Source organism: Nothobranchius furzeri, chromosome 13 (genome assembly GCF_043380555.1).
Source record: "Nothobranchius furzeri strain GRZ-AD chromosome 13, NfurGRZ-RIMD1, whole genome shotgun sequence".
Taxonomy (NCBI): Eukaryota; Metazoa; Chordata; class Actinopteri; order Cyprinodontiformes; family Nothobranchiidae; genus Nothobranchius; species Nothobranchius furzeri.
This window is the reverse complement of record NC_091753.1, coordinates 41,544,503-41,556,518: the sequence shown is the minus strand read 5'-3', so window position 1 is coordinate 41,556,518 and position 12,016 is coordinate 41,544,503. Positions and strand designations below refer to the sequence as shown.

Genomic DNA, 12,016 nt, shown 5'->3' with positions numbered 1-12,016 from the left:
GACACATCAATAAAGCATAGTAGCACAGAGGAGTTACCTCTTTTAAACTTTCAGGTTATTTATTTTAAAGCAAATATGCACACAGTGGTGTGAAAAACTATTTGCCCCTTCCTGATTTCTTATTCTTTTGCATGTTTGTCACACAAAATGTTTCTGATAATCAAACACATTTAACCATTAGTTAAAGATAACACAAGTAAACACAAAATGCAGTTTTGAAATGATGGTTTTTATTATTTAGGGAGAGAACAAAATCCAAACCTACATTGCTCTGTGTGAAAAAGTAACTGCCCCCTGAACCTAATAACTGGCTGGACCTCCCTTAGCAGCAATAACTGCAATCAAGCATTTGCGATAACTTGTTACGAGTCTTTTACAGCGATCTGGAGGAATTTTGGCCCACTCATCTTTGCAGAATTGTTGTAATTCAGCTTTATTTCAGGGTTTTCTAGCATGAACCGCCTTTTTAAGGTCATGCCATAGCATCTCAATAGGATTCAGGTCAGGACTTTGACTAGGCCACTCCAAAGTCTTCTTTTTGTTGTTCTTCAGCCATTCAGAGGTGGATTTGCTGGTGTGTTTTGGGTCATTGTCCTGCTGCAGCACCCAAGATTGCTTCAGCTTTAGTTGACGAACAGATGGCCGGACATTCTCCTTCAGGATGTTTTGGTAGACAGTAGAATTCATGGTTCCATTTATCACAACAAGCCTTCCAGTTCCTGAAGCAACAAAACAACCCCAGACCATGTGCCAGGGTGAGTACTCCTCTCATTTTCTCATCTTTGAGTTGTGTGTTTCAGGAGAGGGAGGCTCCAGCTGCAGCTGATTTGCAATCAGCGGGTCTGGCTACAAAAGGAGGATGGAGAACATTCCTCGACGCCGGATGATTACTACAGCTTGGTAGTTTCCTGCCCTCCTGCGACGCTTGGATTTTGTGCTCTAGTGTTTCTAGGATTTTTTGTGAACCTTTGGATCTTTTCCCTGTGCTTACTCGTTTCCAGGTTTTTGAACATTTTTGGACCTCTGTGACTTCTCTGGATTACGTCTTTTGATTTCTGCGACTCCTCAGGATTACCCACCTGTGCCCCATAGGATTTCCGGATGCAGCTCTCACCGTTCTCCATTCCTCCCGGCCGGCCCGCTGTCTTGCTCTCCTGCTCTCTTCTCGCTCCCTCTCCTGGACACCCCACTTGGATTCACCCGGGCACTCAACCTACCCTCCCTCATTCCTACACTCCCCTACTCCCAGTAAGTCTATTCTCTGCACCCACCAAGTTTAGACTTACCTTCCTGGACTCACCTGTATCTGCTCTCCCCTCCTCAGAAACTGCGCTCCCGTTCTCGATCTCCAATGGGCTTTTCCAGTGCACCTTCAGTTCCCGTTTTAAAATAAAGATTCTTTTTTTTTTACCATAAGATCTGTGAGTGTGTGATTCTGCATGTCTTGGGTTAAACACATTCCCCAAACCATGTCAGAATCATCCAGCCAAACCGCTAACCCCACAGACACACCTCTCACTGATCTGCTCCACAGGTTGTCTCAACAAGAACAAGCCCTGCCGCTGCTAATGGAGCAGTTACACACAGCAAACAACCGATACCAGTAGTTGGAGGCCTTGGTGCGGCAGACACATGACAGGCTGTCCCAACCGCAGACTCAGGCCTCAGCTTCGGAACCTCCGCTGGCTGCCTCTGTTACTCCTGTTGTCCCCGGACTGGAAGCAGCAGTTCCCATGGAAGGCCCCCAACTTCCGTCCAGTCGCATCACCACCATCTCTGACCTTCAGCAGTGAGTTCGAGGACTGTTCCAGCTTCCTTTTACAATGTCGACTCGCATTCGAACGATCACCAGGAGCTTTCACCACAGACTCAATTAAGATCTCGTATATTGTTGGATTACTTCATGGAAAAGCCCTGAGATGGGCGGAAGCGAACAGTCACTGTTCCACGTTCCTATCTGGTCCCTTTGAAAACTTTTTAACTTATTTCAAGCTGACTTTTGGCAGTACTGAGTCCATCACGGATATCAGAAAACGGCTATGGAATTTATCGCATATAATTTTGTGCTCTAGTGTTTCTAGGATTTTTTGTGAACCTTTGGATCTTTTCCCTGTGCCTACCCGTTACCAGGTTTTGGAACGTCTTTGGATTTCTGCGACTCCTCAGGATGACTCACCTGTGCCTACTCCCAGTACGTCTATTCTCTGCACCCACCAAGTTTAGACTTACCTTCCTGGACTCACCTGTATCTGCTCTTGCCTCCTCAGAAGCTGCGCTCCCGTTCTCTATCTCCACCGGGCTTTTCCAGTGCACCTTCAGTTCCCGTTTTAAAATAGATTCTTTTTTTTACCGTAAGATCTGTGAGTGTGTGATTCTGCATATTTTGGGTTAAATGCATTCCCCAAACCATGTCAGATGTTTCTTAGCAAAATTGAGACGAGCCCTAATGTTCTTTTTGCTTAACAGTGGTTTGCGTCTTGGAAATCTGCCATGCAGGCCATTTTTGCCCATCTCTTTCTTATGGTGGAGTCGTGAACACTGACCCTAATTGAGGCAAGTGAGGCCTGCAGTTCTTTAGAAGTTGTCCTGGGGTCTTTTGTGACCTCTCGGATGAGTTGTCTCTGCGCTCTTGGGGTAATTTTGGTCGGCCGCCCACTCCTGGGAAGGTTCACCACTGTTCCATGTTGTTGCCATTTGTGGATAATGGCTCTCACTGTGGTTCGTTGGAGTCCCAAAGCTTTAGAAATGGCTTTATAACCTTTACCAGACTGATGGATCTCAATTACTTTTGTTCTCATTTGTTCTTGAATTTCTTTAGATCTTGGCATGATGTCTAGCTTTTGAGGTGCTTTTGGTCTACTTCTCTGTGTCAGGCAGCTCATATTTAAGTGATTTCTTGATTGAAACAGGTGTGGCAGTAATCAGGATTGGGGGTGGCTACAGAAATTGAACTCAGGTGTGAAACACCACAGTTGAATTATTTTTTAACAAGGGGGGCAATTACTTTTTCACACAGGGCAATGTAGGTTTGGATTTTATTCTCTCCCTAATTAATAAAAACCATCATTTGAAAACTGCATTTTGTGTTCACTTGTGTTACCTTTGACTAATGGTTAAATGTGTTTGATCAGAAACATTTAGTGTGACAAACACGCAAAAGAATAAGAAATCAGGAAGGGGGCAAATAGTTTTTCACACCACTGTATATACGTGCTGTGTTTTGGTTTAAACCCAAATTGGTTATCGGTAAAATAGGTGAAATCTTTTAGTCTACAGAGCAATACTTTTCCCAGAACCTTAGACACAATGCTTCCCAGAGGAATGGGCCTGTTTTATCCATGCTTCCTACTCTGCTTTTTCCTTTATAACTGGGACTCAGATGACAGACATAAGTGCTCTGACTAAATGAAAGTCTAAATGTTTTTGAGGGGATCGAAACATTTTCCGTCTGTAAAATAGAAAATGACACAAAATGCAGGGGCATGTCCAGGGAGTGGCCTGGGGTAGCAAATGCCACCCTTGGAATCTGATTAGCCACCCCAGGTGTTACCACACTGAATTCCCTTTAAATAGGCTTTTCATTGTCTACAAAAGGCTTGGGGTAAAAAAAATAAATTTAAAGCATAACCATTAGTGCCACCCATGCACAAAGCAGTGCCTCACTTGGGCCATCCCATTTTAAAAGATCTGGACACGCCGTTGACCAAATGTGAGAGGAAGAATAACATTTAGAAAGATATAGGACATCAGAAGAATTAGATGGAGAAACACAAAAACGGTCCAGTTTTTGGTAAATGGATTGAAAATCAACATGTGTCACTTTCACCCACTTTTCATAACCGATGTCTTTAGTTAAAAAGTGAAAACATTAAACTACACACACACACACACACACACACACACACACACACACACACACACACACAGCCAATCAACAAAAGATAACGACACAAACGATCTGGCTGAACAAAGAAAATTCCGGTAGAAACACGTAAAACGTGATAAACCAGAAGTTTAAATGCCAGATCCTGCTGTCAGAACGCGGATGGTCAGAGGTGAAAAAAGATTAAATTAACAAAAAAGGAAAAGAGAAAAAAAGTCAATTAATTCTCCTTTAGTCTTTTAAAATAAAAGTTTATCTTTTTCCATCACACACGCGTCACATCGATCCATGAAATCTTGAATCAAAGCTTTGGCTGTGACAGCTTTCAGTGATGTCTTACTTTTGATGCATGTATGGACCCGCACTCCTTGTTTATAAATGCCATATTTTTAGGTCTATCACGTGGGAGGTGCAAAGTGTTTAAAAGCCTGTGTGTGATTCATGTGTGAGCAACAAGCTGCAAATCCGGATGAAGATGGTCACTCTCCAGGCTCTTGGACTGGGTGAGTCAGGGGATTTTAATCAAAAACAGAAACACTAGAAACCTTTTAATAGTGATTGCTTCTATTGTTTCAGCTTGGCTGATGTGTGGTCTAGTCATCCTTTACGGTAAGTTCACTTATGATTAATTTGGATGATTGATTATTTCATTAATAATGAATTAGGCTCATTTGACAATGGTATTTTCTTGTTCCAAGCTCTTGAGGAAAACTTTTCGCAATTTGAAATCTATAATAAAAAAGTTGCAACTATTATTTAGTTTCATGCATATTTCCACAAACATTATGACCATGTATTTGCCACCGTGACTTCTCTTGGTACATGAACCTGAGGAGGTTCTCGGGTGTCAGGAGGAAAAAGTAGGATGTGAGGGATTGGGGGGTGGGGTCTTGTGAGGTTCTGTCACCGTATCAGAATGTATACGTCGTGCGCCTCTCTTGTAATGCAGGGAGCTTCTCTCTTCATGAGGGTCTAAATGACACTATTAAATGTCAGAGAGCAGGTTTTCCACAGCGGAACTTCACTTTAATACGGGAGAATGGGTGGATTTACGCTCCTGACCCCGCAGCAGGCATGCACCATGTCTCTGACTCCCGCCATGATGCTAATGATGTGAGAAACTCTGATGCGGTCAGTATACCCCACGCTTTATTTTGATTGTGTGCGTGTGCGCACGTGCGCTCCGGATGTTTGGGTGTGTGCGTGTTCACTGGCGGCGCTTTATTTTGACTTGACAACAATCTAACTGAGCAATAGAACTGGAAGTTGGAAGAAGGAGTCGTGAATGTTTGTCTGGAGCAGGCTGCTGGAGACAAGATGCATCTTGCTGATCCTTTGAGATAAATAAAATCTAAACTAGAATTTTTGAACTCGTTCCAAAGAAATGCTGACTTCATTCACCAAAACATAAATCAGGACATTCCTGCAGCCCCGCCCCGAATTTCATGCATGATTACTCAGCTGGGTGAATCAGTGAGAATGTTGTTGGTTTTGGATTGTAAACAGAAATATCACAACCGGAAAAATGAAAAATATAAATAAATAAAAAATAACAAACCTTTTGATCGTCTCTGGACGTGGATTGACAACATTATTATTCTCTCTTGCTTCTGTAATTGAGTGTTTTTTTAATAAGCACAATTGAAGTTTGAAGAGCCGCTGTGACGTTTTATTTATTTATTTATAATTGCAAATATATTTCAGTTAATTCTCCTCTTGATCAGCTTGATGCTGTATGTTTTGTTTTTGTTCCGGTGGATGGTGAGTAGTACAGTACTGGTCTGTGCATGTCGGTTACGTAAATATCTGGCGTCTGTGTTGCTCAATGTGCCCCATGCACTCTTAAGAAAGAGGAATTGTGAATATGAAAAAACAAAAAACATTGTCCAGACTCTAGTTTATTATGGAAGGCAATTTGGCAAATTTGCATCTAAAATACTTGCCACGTGATCAGAATAACTTGGATCTTACATTTTCTTCCAGAGACCAGAGTTGATGGACAATCTCAAAATAACAAGTAAGTTCTTGTTTCTTCTAACCACTGATGCATGCTGCCAGGAGCTCTCCCTCTTTTCTGAAGCTTGGGTGTATGCTTTTATTGTTGTGTGTGTGTGTGTTCAGCAAATATTTAACAATATGGCCAAGTTTTCTTACATTTGGCAGTAGATTCAGCAGCCAGCTATTTATAGCTACTTCAGCCCTGCAGATTCCTTTGAAAATGTGACAGATCAAGTGATAATGGGAAGACAAATGTTGTCCAGCTGCAGATGTGACTCCCATTCTACTGTAGAGACCAATTATTTGTCCTTGAGACTGAAAGAAAACAACTCTGTGTTGATGTTAAAGAATGATACAAGCTTCAAGCCTTTGAAGTGTAGATCTCAGAAACTCTTATACAAAGGGAGTAGATAAATGATCTGTTTTGTGTAAACTTCAACTGAGTTTGTCAGTAATGTTGTGGTAATGCGGTACTCACTGTGATCCCAAACAGCACTGTGACTACCACTGGAATGGTCCATTTTAAAGGTTGAATATGGAACAATTTAATAAACGCTATATTTAAAAAAATAATACCTCCACGGGGCATTTAGAGGTGTGCAGAATGAAGGTACAGTATTTCCTTTAAAAGCTATATTTTAATTAAAATAAATCAAATATTAATTTTGATGGGCGCAACACTTATGTTTACATACCAGCCAGTAAATGATTTCCTGATGCTGCTGGGAAATGTTTAAATTTTTAGAAAAAAACTCAATTCTTTTATGTAAATATCACAAAGACTTGCAGCTCAGCTTGGAATACTAAATACTTCATTTAGTGTGAAATAAAGCAATCACTATGTTTTTTGACTCACAAGTTGAGAATTTTTTAGTCTAAAGTCTAAAACTTTTGCACGTTTCTGTTAAAGAAAACCCCAAAATCAACTCTGTTCGTAGAGGTTTCCTACTGCTAAAGTCCATCAGAGGGCAGTAAAACAAAAGGCAGAACTGCTTACTGCTTTAAAAAGGAAGCAAGTTTCTGTGCTTCCTTATTTTCACATTTTCTGAAATGTATCAGGCTCACGATTTACGATTCTCACCTTTGTTTTTCTGTCAATCCTGTAGTGTCCCATCTGAGGCCCAATGTGGTGGAAAATCTTACAAACCTGATAAAGAAACTTGTTGTGGAGAAAAGAATTTAACAGGTGACACTTCTCCTCTGTAAACACTGTAGCTGCAACACATGGCTGATATCAAGATTTATCCAGCTGTAATTTATTCTATATTCTACTGTTAAACCACCAAAAACACATTCTCAATGGACCAGTGGTATGAGTGTCTACACTAGGACTGGGAGATCAGGGTTCAAATCCTGTTGGGTCATACCAAAGACTTTAAAAACGGGACCCGATGCCTCCCTGCATGACACTCAGGGGTTGGATTAAACCTCCAACTAGTTCCTGAGCGCAGCCACTGCTGCAGCTCACAGCTCCCCATTGCAATCAGTCATATGCAGATATGTAATTTCACCAGTGTGTGATGATGACAGATCTGTCGTCAGAGTTCACAATCCTACATGTTCCAACACTTCTGAAACAGTTTTTAAGTCTGTTACCTCGAGCAACAACCAACATGTTTCAGGCTTCCACGTTCTTCAGTCAAACCTGTGTTGAACTTTTAGATTTCCATTCACCTTTGTCTCTCTGCAGAAACTCCTTTCACTTCCTGTTGTTACACAATTGCATTTGCTGACTAAACTTTGTCTCATTGCTACTGTTACAGAAGGTCTGAGTGAAAGCATGTCTCAATGCTGTGGGTTGGAGGCGTACAACCCCCTTAATCAAATCTGCTGTAAACAAATACTGCACATCAAACATTCACCGTTTGCCAAGTGTTGTGGACAAGGTAAGATAATCCATAAATGACAAAAAAAAGGGAAAACATATTTTTACAACATCATTCTTCAGGCACTCGAGGAGTACAGATGCTTCCCTCTTTCGCTCCCTTATCTTTTTTCCCATGGCTCTTTGTCCTGTCTGCCCACAGAGCGCTTCTCTGCATTTCTTCTGAAAAACAATTTTTACTAACCATGGATTTGATAAACTGGTCATTCAATGCGATTGATAAGATTTTTTTCAACAATGAGAGTGGAGCAGGGGGCTCTATGGGCTTAAATAAGGGCCATAATGTTTGTGTAGTTAAAAGAAAAATTTGAAATCGAAAATATGTAAACTGAAAGCAAAAGTCACATTTTTAGAGTGAACTTTGAAAAAGAAAGCCTTGGATTTAAAAAAAAATCAAACGTTTGGAATATTTGTAAGAACTTAAACCCCAATGGTATTTTTATTTTGAACTTTTCTGAGTAAATTTTACTAAAAAAAATTGTCAGTAATTTATTTTTCAATTATTATTATTTTTTAAATCCAGTCAGTCTCAGATTACATTTTTTCACATTCAGATCTTTTTAATTAATGTACAAAAAATTTCTTCAGGTTCAGATTTTTCTTTCAGCTTCAGATTTATTTTTTTCACTTTCGGATCTGTATTTTTCAGTTACAGACTTCTGGCCCTGTTTTGGCCTGGTGGGCGTGGCTACACAGAGAGGGGCGGGGAATCATGAGTGACAGCATGCCGCTAGAGGCTGAAGACGGTCCATTTTTCATGTTACCTTCAGAAAACCTGGGAATAAACAAAATTTATCAAACACCTCCTGCACTGTATTATTTGATAATGGTTGGAGAACATGTCATGCATAACTCATAAACTCAGTTACTAAACCTCTTTCAGTCAGTAATGTGTACAAATTACGCCGTGACTGATCAATTATGAGAAGTTTTCCCAACCACTATGTGAGAAGTGGTCATTTCCCATGCTCTCAAAGTAGCGTGCGTGGGTGCTGCTGTTGTGCCTCAGTGAACAATGGCGTCGTCTTCCGACAACACTGCTGGTGCGAACAATCAGGTGAGTGTTTAAGTTTGGAAAAGTTACACTGCAGTCTGTGAATACTAAGGATTTACGAAGTGGCTATTGTTATGGTTTAAAGTAAGATTAATTTTAAGCTATTGTGTTTTTTTATTTAATTTTTTTGGTGAAATGCTACAATAACTCAACAGAAACGCTTCGCTATCATTTTCGGCTGAAACTTACGTCCAAGTTGATCTGTAAGCATGGAGAACAACAAAGTTAGTGAAGTAACGTCAAATTCTTTCTATCTAATTTAGGAGCAGCTAAAAAGAGAGATGCTTCAGCGACTACTGCAAAAAGTTTCCCAGGTCATGCACAGACAACCCCTCGATGTGGACTATTTGCAGTTTGTTATTGACCATGAGCTAGTCCTTTTAAGATCTTTGTCCGATCAGGTTGAGATCCCTCAAAGTATTATGAATGCTTTGATAGAGCTGTCAACTGTGCTCAGTATGGAGGACGTCAATGAACAAACCCCCTCTCAGATGTCAGTGTCAGAAGGAAAACTGGGACGGCCAAATTACAATGTATCTCCTGTACAGCTCCAGACACTGACAGAAATGTTCTTATCAATACCCCAAATTGCAAAACTTCTTGGAATATCTGTGAGGACAGTGAAACGTCGTATGCATGAATATGGCATTTCCATAAAGCAGTGCTACAGTAGAACAAGTGATGAAGAGCTGGACAATTTAGTAAGATCTATAAAGACAAGAACACCTCATGTTGGATACAGGATGATGAAAGGGTTGCTTCAAGCCATGGGCCACCATGTACAGTGGAAGAGAGTGTACTCGTCGATGCACCGTGTGGACTCTGCTGGTATTTTCTCAAGAATGACAAGGCTGGGATTTGTGGCCCGAAGGACATATTCAGTGCAAGGTCCTCTTTACTTGATGCATATAGACACAAATCATAAACTAATAAGGTAGGATGATGCTGGTTTATGATCTAATAATGTCTGACAATACTGCTATATACTGAATTATATTATGTTTTATACATGTTAATACCCTAGTTGTTGTTTTTTGTTGTTCTTCTTACAGATTTGGCCTGGTGATATTCGGAGGGATAGATGGGTACTCAAGAAAGGTTATTTTTCTCTTTCAAAATTGAGCTGAATGAGATGTTAATTGAAATGTGAAATACTGGTGTTTTGGTCTACCATAAAACTTACCATATACTGTAATATAGAGATCCTTCTGTATAACAAAATTGTCCTAATATGTTTAGGTTTGTCAGTATTTGGTGACTATAAATGCTTGATAAAGTAATTCTTCAAGTTGCTAAATAGATTTTTTTTACCCTTTGCATTTGGGTGAATGGTTGATTACAACTACTGCTTCATCTCAAGGCAGCTTGCTACCTTGGGAATTATGTAGCTTGCTTTTTTTCTTGTCCTTATAAATGTAAGATAAATGTACCAAGCTACAAAACCTGATAAACATGTTTCTATCTTTAATTATAGTAACTTGACTTGACAAAGTTTCCACTTAATGAAATTTACATCTCTAGATCATGTACCTGGGTGCTGCTGCTAACAACAGAGCAACAACTGCACTTGCTTTCTTCTTGGAGGCTGTACAAAAGTATGGCTTTCCATTGAGGTAAAATCTACACAAAATTAATTTTCACAATGATTGTACTGATCTGTAAATATGATTTTTCCCTTGATTAGCAGTGTAATTATTTTGGCATGCAATATGTAAACTATACATGATCAATTGTTTAGAAATCCCCATACTCTTGTTTAAATGGTTCAGACATTTAGAATTCTTGAAAGGTGTGTTTCATACAGAGCTGCACACTGTTGAAAAACCAAAACAATAAACTTCTAATAACCAGTCTAAAGTAAAATTATATTAAAAACACAAAGGCTGCAATAAATTTTAAGAGTGACATTTTTTTTTTAGATTTCAAAAAATTGTACTGTCAATGTTTAATTTTGTTTCAGAGTTCGAGGGGATCAAGGGGTGGAAAATGTTGGAATAGCAAGATGCATGTTCACTATCCGGGGCTGTGGAAGAGGAAGTTTTCTGTCAGGCAAGAGTGTTCACAACCAAAGGTATGTGTAGTATTTTTATAAATGTCCCATGGAAATAATAAGAAAAAATTTCATATATATTTTTCAATTCAGTGAATTTTTGTGTACAATTTTGAAAACGTTGGCATATTTTCATGTTGAACAGAATAGAGCGCTTGTGGCGAGATGTGTGGATGGCTGTTTCAAGCGTGCACTATGAAACCCTTCACAACCTCGAGGATGAAGGCCTTCTGGATCCATCTGATAGTGTCCACATGTTTTGTGCCCAACATACATTTCTTCCACGTCTGCAGAGGGATCTGGATGTCTTTAGACAGGGTTGGGATAACCACCCTCTAAGGACAGAGAGCAATCTGTCCCCACAACAACTGTGGACACTGGGACTCCACCAGAATCCAGTTGATGCTCCAGACACAGTGGAGGTACTAAAACAAATCTAAATTATACAACCACTCTTTAATCATGTTTCAAAAAGTGCACTTGGAGATGTTGAAACAAACACGATGTGCTATCACAGCAGACTGTCAGCTTTAAGTTGAGGGTATTTGCATCCAAATCAGTTAAAAGTTGTAGGCGTTACAACAGTCTGCATGTGTGCCCCCCACTTGTTAAGTTACCAAAAGTAACGAGACAGAACATTAATCATTACTGAAACTGGAACGCAGAGACATCAGATGTTGGGCTTCATCCCTGCTGATGCTCTGTCAGGCCTCTACTGCAACAGTCTTAAATTCCAGCTATTATTGAGGCATTTCCCCTTCAGTTTTGTCTTCAGCAATGAAATGCTGCTCAGTCAGATTCAGGTCAAGTGATTGACTTGGCCACTGCATAACACTCCACTTCTGTCCTTTAAGAACTATTTGGTTTCTTCTGCAGAATGCTTTGAGTGATTGTCCATCTGAACCGTCAAGTGCTGCTTAATGAGTTTTGAAGCATTTGGCTGAATATGAGAAGATATATTGCCCAAAACACTTCAAAATTTATCCTGCTGTTTTTGTCAGGAGTTGCTTAACTAAATACAAGAACATCACATCCCTGGCCATGGAACATCAGAGAAGCCAATTGTCCCATTACTTTTGGTCCCTTAAGTGGAAGGCACATATGAAAACAGTTCAAATACCTCTGCAGTTATAGCCAATCGTGTAG

At 40.0% G+C, this 12,016-nt stretch overlaps 2 protein-coding genes across 2 annotated transcripts in view; both read left to right on the top strand.

Annotated features, from left to right (window-relative positions):
* The first annotated feature begins 4,227 nt into the window (after nucleotides 1-4,227).
* The window catches only part of LOC129152183 (galaxin), a 26,776-nt gene continuing 18,987 nt past the window's right edge, over nucleotides 4,228-12,016 (top strand). Inside the window, exons 1-5 of the mRNA XM_015951457.3 lie at nucleotides 4,228-4,386; nucleotides 4,460-4,492; nucleotides 5,867-5,900; nucleotides 6,988-7,067; nucleotides 7,645-7,767. Of these exons, the coding sequence (XP_015806943.1) occupies nucleotides 4,353-4,386; nucleotides 4,460-4,492; nucleotides 5,867-5,900; nucleotides 6,988-7,067; nucleotides 7,645-7,767 (304 nt within the window). The 5' untranslated portion in view covers nucleotides 4,228-4,352. The remainder of the gene's footprint in view (nucleotides 4,387-4,459; nucleotides 4,493-5,866; nucleotides 5,901-6,987; nucleotides 7,068-7,644; nucleotides 7,768-12,016) is intronic.
* The window catches only part of LOC129163816 (uncharacterized), a 4,110-nt gene continuing 579 nt past the window's right edge, over nucleotides 8,486-12,016 (top strand). The window contains exons 1-6 of the mRNA XM_054742683.2: nucleotides 8,486-8,823; nucleotides 9,084-9,754; nucleotides 9,873-9,918; nucleotides 10,342-10,433; nucleotides 10,781-10,891; nucleotides 11,016-11,292. Of these exons, the coding sequence (XP_054598658.1) occupies nucleotides 8,782-8,823; nucleotides 9,084-9,754; nucleotides 9,873-9,918; nucleotides 10,342-10,433; nucleotides 10,781-10,891; nucleotides 11,016-11,292 (1,239 nt within the window). The 5' untranslated portion in view covers nucleotides 8,486-8,781. The remainder of the gene's footprint in view (nucleotides 8,824-9,083; nucleotides 9,755-9,872; nucleotides 9,919-10,341; nucleotides 10,434-10,780; nucleotides 10,892-11,015; nucleotides 11,293-12,016) is intronic.